Here is a 20,857-nt window from a genome sequence, read left to right on the forward strand (position 1 = left end):
GACTTGTGTGTATTCTAGTGAACTGTTTATATAATATACTTTAAAATTTTCCCTCGGTGTGGTTTTTTTTTTTTTCCTTTTTTTTTCCTTTTTTTTTTTTTTTTCTGAAAATGATACTTGGGCAGGGCAGGGTCTGGATGAAATGAAAGCTCATAAAAGGCAGGTAATGTTACGCTGAAAGAGCTGGTTAAGAGCAAATGAGAGACAGAGCTAGATGCGGTCAAGACAGGACTGTCTTTCAAGCCCAGCTATCTCACTATTCTTCACTCCAGTTTTATAAAGACAGGGAGTGATAAAGAAGAGTGAGAGCCATATGGGATTCCATCAGGGAGGAGTAATTTGAAATGGAAATCTGAGAGAAGTAAAATACACTTAATTTTAGAGCTGTGTAGCTTTGTATTTTCAAATGGGCCTAGGGATTGTATACCCAGCAGTCACTGGCATTTCAGCTGATTTCCTAGTCTTTAATGATCAAAGCCACAACAACAGTGAATGATGCTGTAATTTTCAAGTCACTTAAAGCCATTGATGCTTCTAATATGATGTAGGTGCACCAATGTTCAGGGAGGCTCCAGCTGGATATTGTATGAAAATCTCTAGGACAGGAATACAGTATGGGGAGCAGCAAAGTATCACAGTATGCTAGGGATTGGAAGGGACCTCAAAAGATCATCTAGTCCAATCCCCCTGTCGGAGCAGGAACACCTAGATGAGGTTGCACAGGAAGGCGTCCAGGCGAGTTTTGAATGTCTCCAGAGAAGGAGACTCCACAACCTCCCTGGGCAGCCTGTTCCAGTGCTCTGTCACCCTCACTGAGAAGAAGTTTCTTCTCAAATTTAAGTGGAACCTCTTGTGTTCCAGCTTGAATCCACTACCCCTTGTCCTATCATTGGTTGCTACTGAGAAGAGCCTGGCTCCATCCTCATGACATTCCCCCTTCATATATTTATAAACACTAATAAGATCACCTCTCAGTCTCCTCTTCTCCAAACTAAAGAGACCCAGCTCCATCCGTCTTTCCTCATAAGGGAGATGCTCCACTCCCTTAATCATCTTAGTTGCCCTAAGTAGTAGGACTGGAGTGGGAATACAATCAAGTAGAAAGAAGGTTATCTATTGTGTGAAGGAATGGGCTTGTGTCGGAAGCAGAGATATCTTTGGAAGATAATGCATCTTGTGTGCAGATATCTTTTAATTTCATTTTTTCTCATCCTGTGTTTACTTCTACAGACTTTTAATTTAGTTAATGAATATTCATAGAACTGTCTACACCTGCCCAGATTCTCACTTCTAAATGGTGTTCTGATTTTTTTTTAATGTCCCCCCCTTTCAGTTGTTTCTGCAGAAGTGGAAATGACATCTTATGCCCTTTTGACGTACACACTCCTAGGAGACGTGGCCTCCGCTCTCCCAGTAGTAAAATGGCTTTCACAGCAGAGGAATGCACTTGGAGGATTCTCATCTACTCAGGTGGGCTGCCTTCAAAAAATGTAGCTTCAATGTATGCATGATCAATTGATTCAGGAATGGTCAATGCAGAGTTTCCATCTAGAGTCTAGACAGAAACTAACTGTGTCCTGGTAAGAAGAAAAACTTTCCAGTGCTCTTTACTGCTTCCTTCTTGGACTGATAATTTGAAAGGAACCTTGACTTTGTCTTTGACAGTAAAAGTGAACAAAACCTGATATTTATTTTGCTATCTGAATTAATAAAGAAGATTCTGCTACCATAAGCTGATGACTATACAGCATGGTGCTTATTTATAAGTTTACTACATTCCTGTTTTGTTCACAATTCTGATCTCTCAATCTTCTGATCCCTAGGATACATGTGTAGCCCTGCAGGCTCTGGCTGAATATGCTATCCTTTCTTATGTTGGAGGAGTCAATCTTACCATTTCCTTGGCTTCTACTAATCTAGACTACCAGGAGACATTTGAGCTTAACAAGATGAATAAAAAAGTCCTCCAGACTGCAGTGGTAGGTAGTTTTGTGTTTATGTAGCCAAATTTTTAGTGTGATCCATGTGAGCTGGGTTCTAAATGACAGCTCAGGTAAGTTCAGTAATGGTGAAAGCACAAGTTAAACACTGAGGTCTTGGGAGTTTCTGGGGTTTTATGGCTGGGTTCTGATATGAAGGAAGCAGCACTCAAAGTTAAAGGCATTTTTCACCGTAACTAATGCCTGATGCTTATTTTTGTGCTGCTGCTTGTTTCTGCTGTTGTTAAATGCAGGTGGCTGAAAACAGTAAGCCATACTCACTTCACTTCCGCAGTCTCCTTTATAACTTGAAAGCTATTTTGTACAGAATAAAGCTAAAATTGATATTTGTTTCAATTCTGAGTGCCATGTCTTGTCTATGTCTTAACTGTGGATTCTCCCCAGATCCCCAGTATTCCAACGGGGCTGTTTGTGAGTGCCAAAGGTGAAGGCTGCTGTCTGATGCAGGTAAAGTTGCCATCGGGCTGGAGAAAGTATGTGAGCAGGTGATCTCTAAACTCGCAGTCTATTTGCCACTTTTTAAATCCCAGTTTGCTATGAGGGAGGAGTTACACTTTGAATTTTTCTCAAAGTAATTATATAAGATTGTGTTGCTTTAATTCATAGAGGTAAATGTGACTGTACTAGGGTGAATTCTGCGCCGGTATAGTTTTACCGGTATATAACTTCTTGCAAGGCCTTTATTGCCTCTGTGCCTGCCATTACCTCTCCCTGAAGAGATCCGGTGTTTATGCTGGTCTTTGGGGAACATTTTTAGATGCTATGAAATGTTGGGGTCTAATAAACTGCTCTGATTTGATTTGTTTTATTTTGGTTTTCCTCCTTTCTGCTGCAGATTGATGTCACATACAATGTACCTGATCCTATTGCCAAACCAGCTTTCCAGCTCCTGGTTAACCTGAAAGAGCCAAAGTCAGAGCAGCATCTTCAAGCTCCAAATCTCCTGCGGTCTGTCTCTCCAGATGAGAATCGCTCTGAAGCCTTGCACAGAGAGAGGGCACTGGTGGATGATGATGACCCAGCTTCAGATCAGGACCATCAGGAATACAAGGTCATACTGGAGACATGCACTAGGTAGGAAATGCCAGTCTGCATCACGTCCTGCCTGTTTCTCAGAGACCATCTAGTTTGCAGATCAGCACATCTATACTGATACATTAATTGATACAGGAAAAATACCAAATTCTTTCTTGCTGCACTCTGTATCTCAAACAGTATAAGACAGAAGCACCTCACGTGCAGAATGTGGAATATCAACCATGATATAGTGGGTTGTAGGACAGAGTTATTGCATGGACATTCACGAGCATTGTCTGCTGGCATTAATAATTTTAGTGCCAAGTATATGTCAAAGACAGAGAAACAAGAGCAAAATTTACAAAGAGGGCAACACCTTGGGTTTTTATTATTAAGTTTCATTATTCCCTCTCCAAAACCTGAAGAAGACAAATTGAATGTCATTTGCTTGTATCAGGTGGAAAAGAAAGTTATGGATTATTTTCTAGCTCTTCAGTAGCAGGCTTTTCTTAAAAGCCTAAAAGAGCTAGGTAATTTCAACTGCTTAACTCATATCTTAATTGCGTCAACAGTTTTATAAATATTATTGACATGATGTTAATGTTTGAGTTGCTTATTCTTCAGTTTTGGATACCAAAAACCTAGCAGAATTGCTTGTTACCATGGTATGAATTTGGAATCTATGCTAAAAGGCACAATATATGCTAGTTAGTTATTTGTTAGTAAGCTCTCTAAAGGTCATTGCTTATATCCTTATTCTGCATAAAGAAATTTAAAATCATTTCTAAAGATGACATGATACTAAAGCTCCAGAAGTTTCCTTCCTAGCTCTCAAAGCACTTTGCAAAGACATTGGCAGTTCTGTCTCATTTTACAGATTGGGAAACTTAAGATATTAAGAGAAAACGGCTTGCCTATAGACAAACAGCAGCAAGAAGAGTTTCTGACCTGTATCCAATCCACTTACATGTTTTGCTTAAACAGTCAGTACTGCTGCAGTTATTGGGAGCTGATGATCTCTTTACAAAATGTTTTGTTTTTTAAGGAGGTTGTTGGAAAGTTGGCCCAAAAGAGGGAAAGCCACAACCAAAGTAAATAATGAGGGCTTACAGCATCCTACTGTATAACAGAAGAAACCATTCCCAGGAATTCTGTAATTATTCTGCATATCTGTGACCAGGAGCATGGCAGGTGGTGGGGCTACAGCTTCGCTGAACTCAAGCAGAACAAGTCAAGTGAACAGTTCAGATGTAATTCATAGAAATGGAAAACTTTCACTCCCCTATCAGTTTCTGTTTCCTTCCTTCCTGCAGAGGCAACACCATACATTGACTACGGTCCTGAAAAAGGTTGCAGTGACTCCAGGCAAAGATGAGATCCTGTTATCTCTGTTAACACACTTTCCCCTTGCTCATGTGGCCATATCACTGGCAGATGCTTTGCCTCCAGTTGCCACAAGCCTGTGAAATCCTGGGCCAGGCATTTTTCAGCCTAGTTGAATTCTTCCTCCCTCCAGTAACAACAGCCAGTGACGAGCAACTCAAACTCATCATCCAAAAGTTTGCTAGGTTTGGATATAACACAGTATCACTTCTTCTGCACCTGCCCAAGCACTGCAGCTTGTACTGGGGAGGTAGGCTTATAAAGTCTTGTCAGTCCCTTGAAGATGCCTGTAACTAAGTCTGCCCTGCATCAACACAACCTTTCTGTTGTTATTTCTGAAACTTCTGCCCTGGGAATTGCTGGAGCAAAGACAGAAATTTGAGAGGAAGCCCAGTCCAAGGAGATTGATAGCTTGGAAAGAAAACAAAAGCAAATGAAATCTTCTCTTTCCTCCTCTTCTTCCTGTAATGATGCTCTTTTAACTCCTTCATCATCTTAGTTAGGCAATGTGAATAGAGGAGTGCATCTAAGGATGACAATTGAAACATTTTGAGCTGGGGGTATTCTTCAGAATGTAATTGTTTTAAGTGTCGTCATGTGCAGTGAAGTCGTTGGGGCACTTTCGAGGAGTTAGGGAGAAAACAGTGTGGGAAACAGAGGGCTGTGATATGAGAGAGAATGAGAAAAATGCAGGTAAAGGGATACTATAGGATTTTTTAGAGAGTATGGTGCACGGAGTTAGATCGAGATTAACAAGGTTTAATGTCTCTGGGACTGTCAGCCCTGACGTGTCTTACACAGAGCCAACTGGATCTGTCCAGAGAGCATCTCATGCTACTGTGGGCAAATGAGCTTGGCTGTGGCATTACACTCGGGCTGGCTCCGTGCAGGGCTTCAGCACTTGCACACCCACCTGAGCTGTGCAGGTCTCCACACAGAGCCCTCCAAGCAGCCCTGCAGGGGCCAGTCCAGATCTGGCAAGTTTGGTCCTGGAAGCTGCGTGCTGTGTTTTCTCAGTGCTGGGCATGAGATAATAAGCCCTCCTGGTCCCACACACATTGTCCTTGTGGTGCAACTAAACAGCAAACAGGTAAGCTGCCAAGGAAGGATAGTTTAGAGCTGACTACATGGGAATGCAGAGAAAAGGAGCGTTGTTCTGGAATTAGCAAGAGCTGCTTTGTTATAACATTGACTGTTCTGCCATGCTGCAAGAAATTGAAATCTTTTGCAATGGCCCAAATAAACTTTCTCTCCACCCCTTCCTGTGTTTTGGGGGGATTTTTTCTTTTTTAAATGCATGCTTCAACAGTAACAACTTTGAATTTCAGTGGGTTTTTGGAGTCTTCATTGATATTATAAAGGACAATATAGGCAATGAATTCTTTCACACTGGTAACTAGAGAGTGAGTTTGCTGACTCATTAACAAAGATACTTTTCTCAGTGTCAATTAGATGCTGGAGGGAAATGGCCATTTACAAAACCCCAGGGTTGAATGACTCTGGTATTGGGAAGTAACATTCCTTTTACACCACAACCCATTTACAGCCCTACACTTAGGAAAGAACAGAAGTTTCTTCTACTCCAAGGGGTTATTTCCTGTTACCAAGTGTATTTTCTCAGTGATTAATTGAAAAATAAGGCAACCAGCCCCACAGGAGACTCCATCTGTCCTTTTGCTTTTCTGCCTCCATTTGCCTGGACATCGCTTACATCTCTGCGCTCTGTGACTTGCGCTTAATTTTTATTGAATAACAGCAGAAAAGATGATTTTGTAAACCCGAGTAGACAGTGACTTTCAACAAGTCCTTCAAAGAAGAGTAGATCCATTTAGTATTTTTTCCTCTGAAGTTTGTTTCAGTTGTTCTCCATCCTGAGTTTTCCATGTACCATTTGTTATCTTGGATCCTGAGTTTGTTCTCATTCTTTCTCTCTTTTTGTTCTCACGGGAAGATGGCTGCACTCTGGATCTTCTAACATGGCTGTCTTGGAAGTGCCGTTGTTCTCAGGGTTTCGTGCAGATATTGAGAGCCTGGAGCAGGTAAGATGTAACAAGAGTGCAAGGCATGATCTTGGGCCAGGACCTGGCGCTCTAATTGGCAGGGATTCCCTTCGGGGAGCAATAGGAAGCAAATGCCACTGAATGTTAGAGCACGGTCCAAAAAGATGCAATTAAAATTGGGGGGGCAGATTTCCCTTGTCAAAAAATATTTGTCTGAAATGAGTAAACAGATGTTTCGAACAAGATTAACAAATTTACCGAACATGGCCAAATGAAGGTTTATTACTGAGCACAGTGCACAGTAATTAAATGAGACCCATTTGGAAATTCTGAAGTGAAAATGTGCTCTAACAGGAGCTGTTTATGGCTTCTTAGTGGGCTGTGTTATCTCCAACATCTGGATTCCATTTCTTTGGAGGCTCTGTGTCTTGGAATTTTTTGCCTTTTTTTTTTTTTTTTTTCTTCTGGGAGAACATCATGTTTATTACAAGCCAAACTGAGGTGGACAGAATGTGCCTCTTACCCAGCCAGCCCTCTAGGGGAGGTGAACTGTAATCTTTAGCTTTGCTTTATATTTTGTGGAAGCACTACAGTGTATTCACTGGTGTTTTTTACGCTGCAAATAGAATTTTTAAGGACTATGTAACTTAAAGAAGTGTAAAATCCTTGCATCCTTGAGAACTGGTGAAGAGCTAAAAAGTATTTTGCTTCCAAAAGATCTCTTCTGTTAATAAGTTTATCATCATTATACTGAAGGAGGGGGGGATTTGGGGAAAGAATTTTAAAATAGAATAATAGTGAAGACCAGGCTGATTAATCTGACATTCTAATTCAAGGAAAAGCACACGTTGCTTTGTCTTCTCTAGGATTTCACTTGATTTGGTGAATTTATAATGTAAACACCGTTGCATTGTCTTGGGGAATATTAGACCAATATGTTCCTCTTCAGGGGCTTGCAGTCCATGTCAAAAGCTGCTCTCAGACCGTCTCCTGGGCTGCCACTGAAGCCAGAGAAACTTATGTATTAGTCCCTGAGAAGAGAATTGCATCCTTTCAGTACTGGGGGGCTGTGCTGGATCACTTTAGTACAGAGATGTGTGGTGATCAGATATGAAACTATTCCTGTAAAAAGAAATACCAAAGTTAGTTTATATCTGTTCACTGGCTGCTTGTTGAGAATTCTGAATTCAAATGCATGCAAAATGTATTGATTCTTGTTTGCCCGTTGACCATTGAGTGTGATATTCTCTCTCACGTGCAACAAATGGTGCAACAAAATGAATATGGCTATTCAGATGAGGCAAGACCACCAGTGGGAGGTGTCCAGTATTAGGTGAGGGGGCCTCTAGTGGGTTTACTTACTATTTTATCTCCTCCTGCTGAAGGTGCTGGAGTGACAATTGTTTGTACTGCTTTCAAATAAGTTATCTTTCATAGTAATTTACGTAAATAATGGCAGAAAAAATACAGATGGAAACCTGGCTTAGGACCAGAGAACTCAAAATGGGACAAGAGGAGAACAAGATATCTTTGTGGTGTTAAACCCATGGAATGTTTTATCAGCAGAGGAAAAGGAGGAGTAAAGGAAGGGAAAGAGTTGAAACAAAGAGTGCAAAGGGGGTTTCATTTCAGAAAAACAGAAAAATTGTTAGGTCAAGTAACAAATCCCTGTACTCCTTATTTTTCCTGAAATGGAAGAAATGACAGGCATAGGAGCTCCCATTGTCCCGGCTGTACTGAGTGAATATCTCCTTTACTGGCTTCAGCAAGGGACAGAGTTAGGAGTTTCTAGGCTGAGAGTCCTGAGAAGGACCCATAAACTCATGTGTTACGAGGGACTGCGTAGGTTCTGTCATTTCAGTCCCTGAACTTTCTCCTTTTAGCTGAGGCAGCTGTGTTCTACTATGCAGCTTGTTTACATGGCTGGGCCAGGCGGAGATCCCAGATGTAAACCAAACATGCTTATTTTGTATTTAGTTCCTACTAAAAGGTCACTACATGCAGCAATCTGCTCCTGTGCCGTGCCTGATGGTTTACGCTAGCCTGTGTTCAGGGCATGTTGTACATGTTCTAAGTAGAGGAAACACTGAAGACAATTGTGACTATGTGATTAACGTTAGGATATACACTCTGCAAGGAAACTCTGATTCTGCTTCCCAATGAACTAGCTATATAAGGTTTCAAAACACTTTTGTTTGCAGTATCTCTTATGGTCTCTTGTCTTCTAGCATGTTGCCATAATGCTTGAGCTCTGTGACACCAGCCTGCCCCTGATGTTTGGTTTCTCATGGCTTCAGGAATTCTTCTATCACGTTCAGCGCTGCCGTGCTGGTACCTCAGCACTGCTAGTTCCTGGCCCAGGTGCTGGTCAGCACTCCTACATCAGAAACAAACACTGGGCACGAGGAAACTAGAGCAGAGAAACAGGGAGACTTACCCACACTGCTTGTGTCAGATAGATGCATTAGTGTCTGGGAAGTATCCTGGGACAGCATCACACACATTCTCTCATATCCCTGAGCCTGGCCTCCGTGGAAGCAGTCAGAGGGTAAAAGCAAGCTGTCCTGCTATGCTTCACAAGAGTTATTTTCCCAATGCTGAATGACCTCTCCAGCACATGAGGCTTTCTCTAGCACTAAGCAGATGAGGAGGTTGTGCTTTCCCTTGTGGCATCTTGTTGCCCACCTGAATCTCGTGTTTCTGCCTCTGTGGGTAGAGAAGCAAGAGAGTCCCAGTGGAGCCCATCTGTTAGGGTCTCTGGGCATAGAATAGCAGGTGTTTTTTTGTTTTTTCAATTTTCCCTCTGTCTTAATGGCAAAAGGAGGTGATTCTTGTCCTTAACTGGGAAGGCTGAGCTCCTGCAGCACAGAGCTGATCTGAGTTAAGTCCTTGCAAATCTCAGAAGGATGTCAGGTACTTCAGGCAGCGTGTGCCTCTTCAGTGCTTGTCAGATACAAAAGAGCTGGTTCAAAACCCAATGTTTTGAAAGTTCTTTGGGCAAAAGACTGAGTAGTAGGTGCCTTGGTTTGGAGAGAGGATTATACACTTGGGATTCAGTACTGGGCAATCCATTTCCATGATTTCATGATTCCATTCCAGAACAGAATTACTTCCTTTGGACAGTATGAGATTTTGCTAAATTGGGAAGGATATTGCATCTTCAAGGGGCAACGTTCCCCTGAAGAGCTGAATTTCATCTTTCTTATTGCAGAAACCCTTTGCATCTGTTAAAATGAAATGTTAGGGACAAAGCTCAAGCATATGTATAGGTAGGCAGTGAAGATGCAGATACGGCCCCTATTCATGGCTATCAAATGTGTGTCCAAATCATGCTGACAAAAATGAAATTCCTCCACTGACGACCCAGCACTAATTTTGTCTTGTATTTCGGACACCGTCTTCAGCAGGGGTAAGTCCTGTCATTCCCACCACTGCATTTTCTTGTTACCCTGGCCGTTTCCCTCTCCTCCTGGTGCAGAGGTGCAGGGCTGTAAATCAGATTTCCTTGTGTGTTGTTTGCCCTTACAAGGGAGCAGTGTGCGCAGAGCGGACCCATGCGCAGCTCCGGGGCAGTGATGGTTAATGAATGCTCTGTTGCGCGTCCAGGGCAGCCCCCCTGGCTGTGCAGCCACAAATCCTTCTAATAATGCTGGGTGTCGACAAGGTCAGGAGGTCACCACAGGCTGGTATATATCAAGCTTCACCAGAAAAATGCAACTTTAGCTGAGCTGAGCATTTCCCGGTGGCGCCAGCCTCTCCAAGCCCTCATAAAAGGACTGTCTGCAGCCATCTACTGCTGAGTAATAACAGCCACCATCAGGCCCCTAAAATTATAAGGACAAATTAAATTGGCCCTTTCCATATTGTGTGGGACTTAAACACATGTTCCTTTGCTTGTTACAGTAATAGCAGGAAGCTGTGTGCAGGGTTTTACAACTAGAAACACTGCACGGAAGAAATTCACAGTAAAAGCTGTTGGTAGCAGGTCTGGGCAAATTTCAGTAGAAATGCTTTTTGCTTCATGTCATTCTTTCTAATACATAATCATAATAATGCTTTGTTCTCCTTTCCAGAGTTTTCATTCTAAGATGTCAAAATAACTTAGTAACATTTAAAAAAAAAAAAAAAAAAGACAAGGAGATATTATGCTTATGTCACAAATGGGATTGTCTGACAGAGAGGTTAAAGTAATAGGATGGTTTGGAGAATAGAATTAAAGTATCTGCCCTTACTCCGCTCTCCAAACTGGGATTAAAACACAAGAGTCCGTTTTCAGAGCACCATCCTCCCTGGCTTCTCTATTAATTGTTTTTTTACATGATAGATGTGTTCTGAATACAATTTCTCAAAACAGTAATGGTTGATCGACTGATCAAGTACATACAGCGTGTCAGTCACTGCAATATTGAGATGTTTGCATTCCAAATATGGAAAATCACAGGAGTAACTCTTTTGGAAATTTTAAAATAAAATTTTGTTGAATTATATCAGATGATATCACTTATGTTTTGGTGGTGATTCATTAGCATTCCATACCAGGGAGGTAGTTACCAGATTCTTTGAAGTGGTGCAGTAATTCTGTAAACGAGGGTTCTCGCACTTTCCTCTGAAGACCCTGATGGTGATACACCTCCAGACCTGCAGCCAGGACGGGGAGGTGAGCTAGGGCACTCTTACACATGGCTGGGGCAGATCAGAGGCAGTAGCACCCCAGATGTGGGAAGTACTCTCAGATTGCATTCTCACACTCCACAGATATTTAGATTGTCTCAATAAATAAAAAAAGCAGAAGAAGAGGTGGTCTGTGGGCCTGACTGGTACAATGCAAATGACAGATCTCTGGGCCTCAGAGGGAGAGAAGATGAGTGGCAGAGGCCTGGTCTGACCCCATGCATCAAAAGGGAGGATGCCTTGGAGTCTTTCAAATGGCTGCTCTTTTCAAATGTAAGGATTAATTTTCCTGGCAGAAGAATGTTTTGGATTTTTCAGCTGGTGGGAGAAGGGGACCTTTAATACCTGCTGCGATCCAGGGTATAATTCCCTGGCGGTCTAAAGGAGTGTAAATAAGAGACTTTATTGAGTGTTTTGGGGTCTCCAAGGTCTTGCTTGAGCCTTGGTACTGAAAACAATCTGGGAACTGTTCAATGAGATTAGGGATGATGTGTCAGGCATAGTCCGAGGGAGATAAATGCACCAGGGACCAGGAAGAACACTCAGCATTGCGCACCTTGCAAGAAGTCCTCATCATGTCACAGGAAAGAACACACATGGCTTTTTCCTCAATTGTGTGAGTTGTGTGACAGCAACCGTGTTCCTCTTTGCATTTCCCCTCTCTCCTACTGAAACATCCTTTTCCAGCAGAAGAAATTCCAGGGTTTTCGTGTCTGATCGGTTTTCTAAGTAGTCTAAAATCTTTCTTCTTCTCTAATTTTGAACAGTTTTCTATAAAATGAGATTAAATTAAACTTGTTTGTTTTTTTTTCCTCAGTTACTGATGAACAAGCAAATTGGATTAAAAAGATATGAAGTGGATGGAAGAAAAGTCCTTTTTTATTTTGATGAGGTAAAGACTTCGTTTCTTCTAAATATGTTGGTTTTCAATGAAAGGCAAACGGACAATGGATGAGGCGTAGATACAGCCTATTGATGTCGATGGTCCGTCACGGATGAGGATTACCCCGCAGCGTTAACTGGCCAGTTGCCTGAGCCTCTTTTGAGGCAGGCAGAGGGTGTGGGTCTGGTTGCAAACCAAAGCATAATAGAGGCAGGTGATTTGCTTCAGCCCATATAGAATTTCTAGACAGATATCACTCAGTTTTTGCCTCAAAATAATCTCACCTTCAGGTACAACTAGCATTGGTAAAAGGACGGAGTAAAAATGCACTCTAATTCAGATCTCACAGCACATACCTGAGTGTGGAAGATGAGATGTCTCCTGGCTCTGTCATCAGCAGTAAATACTTAGCTAGTTGTGTTAGCGAGCTGGCTGATGACAGGAGTGGTGGTAGGTAAGCCAGAGGATACAGCTGGAGTTTCAGGTTTGACTTTCTGACATTGTTGTATGGCAAGCATGCACTTTAAAGGCCAGCAAAGTATCACGTATTTTAATTTATCCTGTTTGCCTTTTATTCATTATTTTTGTCTCTATACCTGGTATTGGAGGTGTTTTCATTCTCTGCAAGGGTGTTACCTACAGGGCACATGCTACGTTTATTTGCCTCTTTCTTCACTTAAAGTGCAATTCTTGTTACAATGAGTCTTTTACATAATTTCATACAGATTCCTAGCCAGTGCATGACCTGTGTAAAGTTTCAAGCTTTCAGGGAGCATATAGTTGGGAAAACAGCTCCTGTTCCTATCAAAGTGTATGATTACTATGAGCCAGGTAGGTGCCCATTTTCTTTTGATTTTTGCCAGCATTAGAGCTCTAGGCATAAGGGTCGATTGTGATTTCTCTTTCTTGCTGGCCTGCAGCTTTTGAAGCAACTCGTTTCTACAACGTGAGCGAAAACAGTCCCTTGGCTCGGGAGCTCTGTGATGGGCCAACATGCAATGAGGTGGAAAGCTCAGCTAGCCAATGGGTTGGTAAGTTGCACCAAAGCCAAGCAGATTTTTTTGGAAAACGGAGCCCACAGACATACTTTCCAGGAGTTCAGAACTCAAAATTACATTTAGAAAAATGCTCTATTTCACTATCTGTGTTAGTGGAAGTTTTACAAAGGTTTGTGGGATAGCAGTCTTAAACTTAGGACAGCCAAACACACCGATGTAGTCTGCTCTTCAGTCATGAAAGTGACTGTTATTTGCTTCAGAGGCCAGATATAATGTATAATTCTGCACAAAGTGAGATGTGTTTATAAACATAAAGGTAAAAACTCTTTAAAATGCATATGGTTTTCTTTCTCTAAAATACCTTGCAGAAGAGTTCCACAATTAACTGTAAGAAGATTGAACCATATCATGCATCAGTGACAGGAATAACTTTCACCAGAAATTGCACGTTCCTTTCTGTTCAGAGCTTTCTGTTCTGCTTCCCAGAGCTTTTTATTCTACCAGATTTGTAAATTCCCATGAGAAGCCTTAGGGAATTCAACAGAAAGCTTGGACAAGTAGAATAAAATTGCTGCTCCATCTTCCCTTCCCCATGCAATGCAAAAATATTGCTTTGAATGTTTTTGTTTACTTTTCAGGCTTTGTTCACTCTGGACCATGCAATAACATTTTTGGCTGCTTGGAGGATGAGTATTTTGAGCAGTGTATGTGTTCGCGAGACTGTGGCTACGATGGGGAGCCTGTTTGCGGATCGGATGGACAGATTTACCCGAACCATTGCCAGATGGAAGTAGCATCATGCAGGAATAATACAAGGATAGAACAGATGCCCATGTCTCAGTGTTCTGCCTGTAGGTTTCATTCAGTTCCCTTTTCTGTTACGATCTAGTTGCAGAACAGTACAAATCCTCATCTAAGCAAATGGTGATTACATACATGTGGTAGGGAAAAGAGGACAGTTCAAAACCTCCTGTGTATTATTTTGCTGCTCATACTACAGGGGATTAAGTTATAAGAGCAGCTGCCTTTCTGCTTAGCTCAGAATAACTGGTTTTCTGTTCTCGTGAATACATTTTTACCAATCAGAATGAGCTTCAGAGCAAATTAGTGATACCATTTTATCTGAAGTGAATAATCCTAGATAAAAACGACATCCATGAAATGTAACATTCTTTGGAGATTCCGCATGGGCTTTCAGCATGTACAGCGTAGTAGCTCAGTGAATTGAGTATGCCACCTCTGGAAATGCAAACATTTTCTAGAGAAATTTAACAAATTTTATGACCGATGCATTTATTTTGTTTTTATTTACAGCAAAGAATTTGCCAGAAGAAAGGGAGACGCACTCCCACACAGCTGAGCAACCCAGTGTTCAACAAACTCCAGCAGGTAATGTCATAACTTTGTATTTATCCAAGGCCTTTTTCTTTAGCAAGGTTAAAGCTTCTCCTATCACTATGTAAAAGTATATATGGGTCTTAAGCACATTTAAGTAAAGATGCTGAATTCCTTCATCTTTTAGAAAAGACAGAACATTCAGAAATCAGAAAAAATGAAGAGGTCAAGGAAACCGAAGATGATAACTGTTCAACAACAGAATAGCTCTTCTAGTCCTTTTCCTCTCTAGTCCTTTCCCTTTATTCAGGGCACATGCAAGATTTAGGTAATTTTTCACAGGAGCTGGCAGGTGACCCTCCTATTTTCTCAGCCTTGGTATGTTCAAACAATTCACACTCTGTGATCTTTTCTTCAATATTCAGCTGGAAAGATCACATTTAAAAGCAGGCTGATGTAATGTGTTTCAACAAACAACTGAACAGGACATGACAACAGACCAAACCATTGCAACAACTAGAATCCAGGAGGATTAACTTTGTCCCTAGCAGTTCTGGGGAAAAATTGAGCTGGCAGTCTTGATTCTCTCAGAGCTAACGTTTGGAATAAAGGGCCTTAGTGAGCAAAAATGTTAAGGTCAGTAGATGGAGTAGCCAGGAATTTGGCTGCTCATTTTATTTGGTGCTTATATTCATACACTTTTTTCCAAGACTTATGTCGAACTTGCTCATGGCTCACAATAAATCTCACCAAGAAGCAGTGGAGGGTCAATAGAATAGTTTGTTTCATGCTGTTTCTAGTAAATAAACTGGGCTAGATTTTTCCTGGCTGCTTTCCACTCATTAATTTTCCCCTGGCCTCTAACTCTCCTAACAAATCGGTAAAACAAGTTTATTCTTCAAGAGAAGACTCTGCCTTCTCACGTCCTTCTTGTGCACCAGAGTTCAGACTAGCATGTGTCCAACCTGAGAGACACCATCCTGCTCTTTGCCCTTCCTCTGCTCTCCAGAAGTTGATGGACAGTTTTCTTATTAAGGTGTAAAAGCATGGTGAATACTCCGTTATGACTATTTCTATAGGTCATTCAATCTTAAAGTGTTTAGACTCTCTCCTGTTTTCCCTCCCTTTGTTTTTGGACTTAGTGTGTGTGTGTGTGTATATATATCAGATTGCTGTCTGTTAGAATAACTGAGATGAATGCTTGTTGCCTTTTATTCTGTGCAAATGCTGTCTACTCAGCATGGAAACTCTATTTGCAATCTGAACCCTTTAAAGCAGCATTCCCAAACTGCTCTGTAGGGCACTGCTGGTATGCAAGGCCATACTAAGTGTTTTGCTGCTGATCTACAAAAGGGGACTGCAATTACCTCCTTTTAAAATAAAGATTTTATAGTAAAAATATGTTTACCTGGGGAAAAAAAAACATAGAATCATAGAATGGTTTAGGTTGGAAAGGACCTTGAAGATCATCGAGTTCCAACCCCCCTGCCATAGACAGGGACATCTCCCACTAGATGTAGAACTTGATGGGAGTCCACAATCCAAAAATTTTTAGAACAGTGGTTCTGAAATAATCTGCATTAAAGTCTCCGTCTAAGAAAAATAACCCTGTGGTTTCTGTTCTAAACAGACAAAAGCAATGTTGGCTCAGTAGGCTAACAATAAGAGCAGAAGTGGAAATTTGGATTATTTTTTTTTTTGTGTGTGGCGTTTTTATACAGATGGTAGATTAACAAACCTGTATGCCATGAGGATACATTTGTCAAAGCACAAGCGTTTAGAGCTGGCTTTGTTGTAGGATCTCTGAGCGTTCAATTTGAGAGCCTCCTGGAAGGCAGATACTCTTCTGAACTGAGCTGTCTGAGCAGCCATGGCAGAGTGAGCATTCAGAAATAAAACTGACTAAATCCTACATCAGGAAAAGCGCCCAGCATGTGATTTTCATTAATCCTCTGGGCTCCTCTCAGGTCAACCACACGGTACATGAATCAAAGTTTAACAAATGAATGAATCCCTCCTTCTACACAGGTCTCAATTGGACTCACTGGTTTGTTAGCATTGAAGCATGTGATTGGTTTAAGTCGGCTCAGGTACTGTGGGTTTCTAGTGAAAGTTCTGATGAGCCATGTCTAAATCTGCGATTTCCTAAAAGGATGCAAAACTCCAGGAGCCAAATCAAGCTTAGGGCAGGTTGGTGAAACTGCCTCTGTGTGTTAATCTTCAGGAAATACCATTTTCTTGGAGAACCTCGTGGTGTTTATATTGTCTGAAATCCCTCTGTATTTGCCATATGACTTGTGCAGACTTGGCTTGGTTTGATTGATGCTTTCATTGTTAGCGCTTGTCTATGTTACCCCAGCAATGGAAACAATGAGAGCTAGCTTCCTTCCAGCGAACAGAGGGGAACTTCGTAATGTGTTTGGGCTCGCTCTAGTGAACGCAGACTTGCAGTGTAGTTCTGTATACACCAGTGAGTTTGCTAGAATAAACAACAGCTTTTGAGTTATGCTGTGCAAGGTAGACAGTTGTATCTTAGATGGTCCTGGAAAATCAGGATGCAGTGATCTTGCAGCACCTAGCTATTGTCAACGCATTTAAAATGCCTTTCAAAAGTCTGCAGCAGATGCTGCAGTAAGTGAGGCAGAATGGCAGAGGTTTGATCTAAGACTGTAGCCTTTTTTTTGTACGGATGGGTAGACCCTCTTCGCATCTTTGGAAACATTCTCTTGATTGAGAGGGAAGTGTGCAGGGTGACAGATTTGGCTGCAACAACTCATGTCTGACTCCCCTTCCTCAGCTGTTCTTTCTCACAGGTGAGTTACTGAGACTGTAAGGGATGGAACAGGTTTTTGATGAGTAGCATGGACCCACCTCTGCGTCTAAGCATTGAAGCTCCGCTTGTATGCTTTCACAGCCTGTTCCTGTCGTACTTGTTTGGAGTGAAAGCTCCTGGAGCAGGATTTTGCTAACCGGAGTACCAGTATCTCCAGTGCCTCTCTGTCTGTGGTTTTCCTAAGATCATTGTCACACTAGGCTACAGAAATATGGGTGGATTTCAGAGCCTCAGGGATCCTCAGTGGCTCTGATAACAGCTCTCTGATGAAGTGGTGCTTTGACAGCTTCCATAGATCATTAACGCTCTTCTGAAATTGCCTAAATCTTCTCTGCCAAAAGTGCTAAATGTGTAGCCACTGATATTGGAAGACAGTATGTTGATATCGTGGTAATGTTGTGATTCTACATGTATTTGGTGGAAAAGCAACACCAAAGCGTGGGGCAGCAGCAATCAGTGGTATCACACCCAGCTTCATGCTGCCTGACCCCACCACCCTCTCCCCACAGCTGGAGCCCCGTAATTGATACAGTTCTGCTCCAGCAGTTAGAGGGGGCAGTAACTGGAAGAAAATTCTAGGTGGAATTGTGATACTTTTATTTGGTGATAGTGGTGTTATTTTTTTAAAAAATAAAACGCCATCACCCATCTGTAGCTCCCAACAGGAACATCGGAGTGAGCTCTGCTTCCAGGTGGAGTCATCTCGCAACACTCCCCGGCAGGCGCATTATTCACAGGACCCCTGTTCTGTTAGGACTGATTGAACTGGCGGAGGGCCATTTTTCCTTTCACCCCATCAGTGTTCAGCAAACATTGGCTTAGGCACAAACATTTGGAGATGGGGGAGTGGTTTGTGTGCAACAGGAAATGTCAGCCTTTCGTCTTTGCTTTGATTCCAACGCTGCATTCCTGGGAAGAGTGAGGTCTGTGATGTTAATTCTGTCCCTGGTGGACAGCAATCATCCATTCATAGAACGAGCTCATGATCTGGCAGGTTCTCACATGGAGAAGGCCAAGAAGAAGTGAACACAGAGACTGACTCTGCTTTCAGGCGAGCGTTCCCTTGCCTAGGGCTGAGCCTGTTGCTGGGAGGTTGTGGGTGGCAACAGGGAAGAGCCTTCAGATACTTTATTTCTAGAGAACAAACATTTTCAAAGACCTCGATGAGTATTCTCCTTAAATAAAGCCAACTTTGCAGAGGGGGCGGTGGACTTTTCCTCCCTGCAACAGCTACGTTTCAGTGATTGCTTTGGTTTGGATGAGAGCAGTGTATACAGAAAGCAAACAGGAAAGGTGGACAGCTGAGCTGGCTCTGGGAACAGTTTAGAAAACGGGGACCTATTGATATTCCTAGAGGTTTTATCTTGCAGTCTTACCCTCTGGACAGTGAGCGATCACCCAGCATAGAGAGGCACAGCCTGTTTTGAGTGGGATATGTACTGAGTGACCGACCTGCCCGTGTCTTAGTATAGACTGGAGTGAGTGCAAGGAGGATAAATACGCGTTCCTGCCTGTGATGTGTCTTCCTATCTTAAACAATGGAAGTTTCTCAGTGGTATGTGGCTGCTGAAGCAGATGTATCTCAGCTACTGCTAGTTCAGGCTGAGGGAGAAGCAAATGGCTTTGATGTAGGCTCCTGGCCTGTTGTGCCAAAATCTTCATTCCTGTTGGGCTGAAAAGAAACCTAGCTGCTTGCACTGATCTCTGTCATGACATGCACTGAGTAAACCGCTCCAGCACAGTCTGCCCTCTAGCTTTGTAACTTTTATAAAATGGTGCTTAAAAAAGCACACCCATTACACATCTTCATATGGATTGGTCTCTTGTTAACTGAGGTACTTGGCTTGGACCAAGACAAAGGAAAGAGATGTATTTTCAGGGTGTGTAGTAACTCATTTGTGACATCTGGTGTTCCCAAAGATACCTTGTACTTTTATCTTACTCTATACAGGTCTCGGCGTGAACTCGTTCCTAACTTAAGCACCTCAGTTAATTAGATACTTTAAAATGAGACTTTGAATTTTTTTCAAATTACACGGCCCCTTTTCCTTTTTTTTTTTTTTTTCTTTTTTTTCCTGTGATTCCTTTCATTTTTTTTCCAGTTCCCAGGTCTCAGACTGGGAAATTGAAAATTCTGATTTTAAAGCAGCTTTTCTCCATGCATGTGAATCTAAGCAATGCACATTCAAGTCCATTGATGTGTAGCCTCATTTACTCATGTAAGGTGCTCATTTGGCCCCTGATTTGCCTCCTTGATTAAAATTCCTTTCCTCTTATGTCGTTCTACTTCTCTGTGATGCAATACAAGATGCTGAAATGCAGTTTCTTTGCCTAAAGCCCAACCTGAGACTACGGTTTCCTTTCCAGCAGAGGAAGGCCCTCCGCTACAGACAGATCTGTCGTACTACTCCTATGAATATGACCCAGACCCCTATGCATCGGAAGCGGACGTTTTTGAGGTTGTGGCAGAAGTGACAACAGCAAGCACGTTAAAAGAAGCGGACAAGATTCAGGAAGTAGTGACCACAGTAGAATGGTGAGCCGGAGAGTGGGGGATCATAAATCTGGTTTGAGAGTCAACATATAATGAACTAACTCATGTGTTGGGTCAAATGTATTCAGTTCCTCAAAGGGGGCATTCTTACAACTGACCTGCTAACCTCTTTAGCAAGGAATCACCAGGAACGAGATCTTGCTACGGTAGCATATAAAATTCATGACCTGAACGTCTCCATCCCTAGCAAAATAAAAAGTGACCTTTAAAGCTTTTCTCTGCCCAGCCCCGGGGATGTTTCACAAAGATATGTAATGAGAAAGTGACTTTTCTTCATTATGTTCTCTTTTCAACAGAAATATATAATTTAAATAAAGAGAAGAGGCTCAGAATCAACTCCTGTATGAGTTTGTTCCTACAGACGACCTGCTGCAGAACAGAAACCGAACGATGACTACTTCCTGATGCACTCAGAACTGTAGGCTTTGCTGCCCCGTGGGGGGGGGGGGGGGTCCTGGAGCGCTAAGGGGGACGCTCAGTGTTATTTTTCTGTCAGTTTTCCTGCCTTTTGTGCATCCTCTTTGGAGTACTTCCAAGGATGGGAGACCAATATGCTGTGCCCTCTAGGTGAGAAAAATAGGGGCTGGAATTCAAACCTATAGACCATTTCAAAGTGTTTTCTCTACTATCAGAATACTGCAAATGCCATTTCCTAGCTACATTTAGAAGCTAAGTCCAGGCCTTGTGCTTAGCTGAACTGCTGTTTGAGGAAAGATGGCTGAGAAGTTTTCTCTCAAATTATAATAATAAAAATCAGTGTGTTTTGCTAATTACGACATAGCGAGAGGCTAATCATCTTCCCCAGCCCGTAAGTCTGGGCACCCACAACAATGTCCCATGAGAGAAAAACTTCCCTGGTGGCTCTGCGTTCAGGGGAGGTGTTGGGAGGTATGTTTTACAAGAGAAAGCTGAAATCCGCTGTCAGGGCTGAAAGGCTGGGCTGTCCGCCGTCCGGCTGCCGGCTTCAGGTGGGGAGTTTGCCAGCCATAGCGGTGACAAGGATTAGGTGGGTGAGCCCTCCTCGCGTTGCACTATGTGCTGATAAGGGCTGCTTGCAGCCTCCTCAGCCCCTTTCCTCCGTGTAACCCTGGCATGAAAATAAAGCTGACCCGAGGCACAGTCCTTTTAAATGCTTGCCTGACTTCACCGGTCACTTGTATTCCGCTCCCACTAGGATGCCCGT

General features: G+C 42.4%; 1 protein-coding gene across 1 annotated transcript in view; it reads left to right on the top strand.

Annotated features, from left to right (window-relative positions):
* The window catches only part of CPAMD8 (C3 and PZP like alpha-2-macroglobulin domain containing 8), a gene marked incomplete at its 5' end in the record, with an annotated part of 54,907 nt that extends 34,614 nt beyond the window's left edge, over positions 1–20,293 (top strand). Inside the window, 12 exons of the mRNA XM_082495192.1 lie at positions 1,334–1,470; positions 1,824–1,979; positions 2,385–2,447; positions 2,836–3,074; positions 6,352–6,439; positions 11,889–11,963; positions 12,680–12,785; positions 12,875–12,985; positions 13,591–13,803; positions 14,267–14,341; positions 19,488–19,656; positions 19,971–20,293. Of these exons, the coding sequence (XP_082351318.1) occupies positions 1,334–1,470; positions 1,824–1,979; positions 2,385–2,447; positions 2,836–3,074; positions 6,352–6,439; positions 11,889–11,963; positions 12,680–12,785; positions 12,875–12,985; positions 13,591–13,803; positions 14,267–14,341; positions 19,488–19,656; position 19,971 (1,433 nt within the window). The 3' untranslated portion in view covers positions 19,972–20,293. The remainder of the gene's footprint in view (positions 1–1,333; positions 1,471–1,823; positions 1,980–2,384; positions 2,448–2,835; positions 3,075–6,351; positions 6,440–11,888; positions 11,964–12,679; positions 12,786–12,874; positions 12,986–13,590; positions 13,804–14,266; positions 14,342–19,487; positions 19,657–19,970) is intronic.
* Positions 20,294–20,857: the final 564 nt, after the last annotated feature.

This window comes from Vanellus vanellus (assembly GCF_965231255.1).
Source record: "Vanellus vanellus genome assembly, chromosome: 25".
In the NCBI taxonomy this organism is placed as follows: Eukaryota; Metazoa; Chordata; class Aves; order Charadriiformes; family Charadriidae; genus Vanellus; species Vanellus vanellus.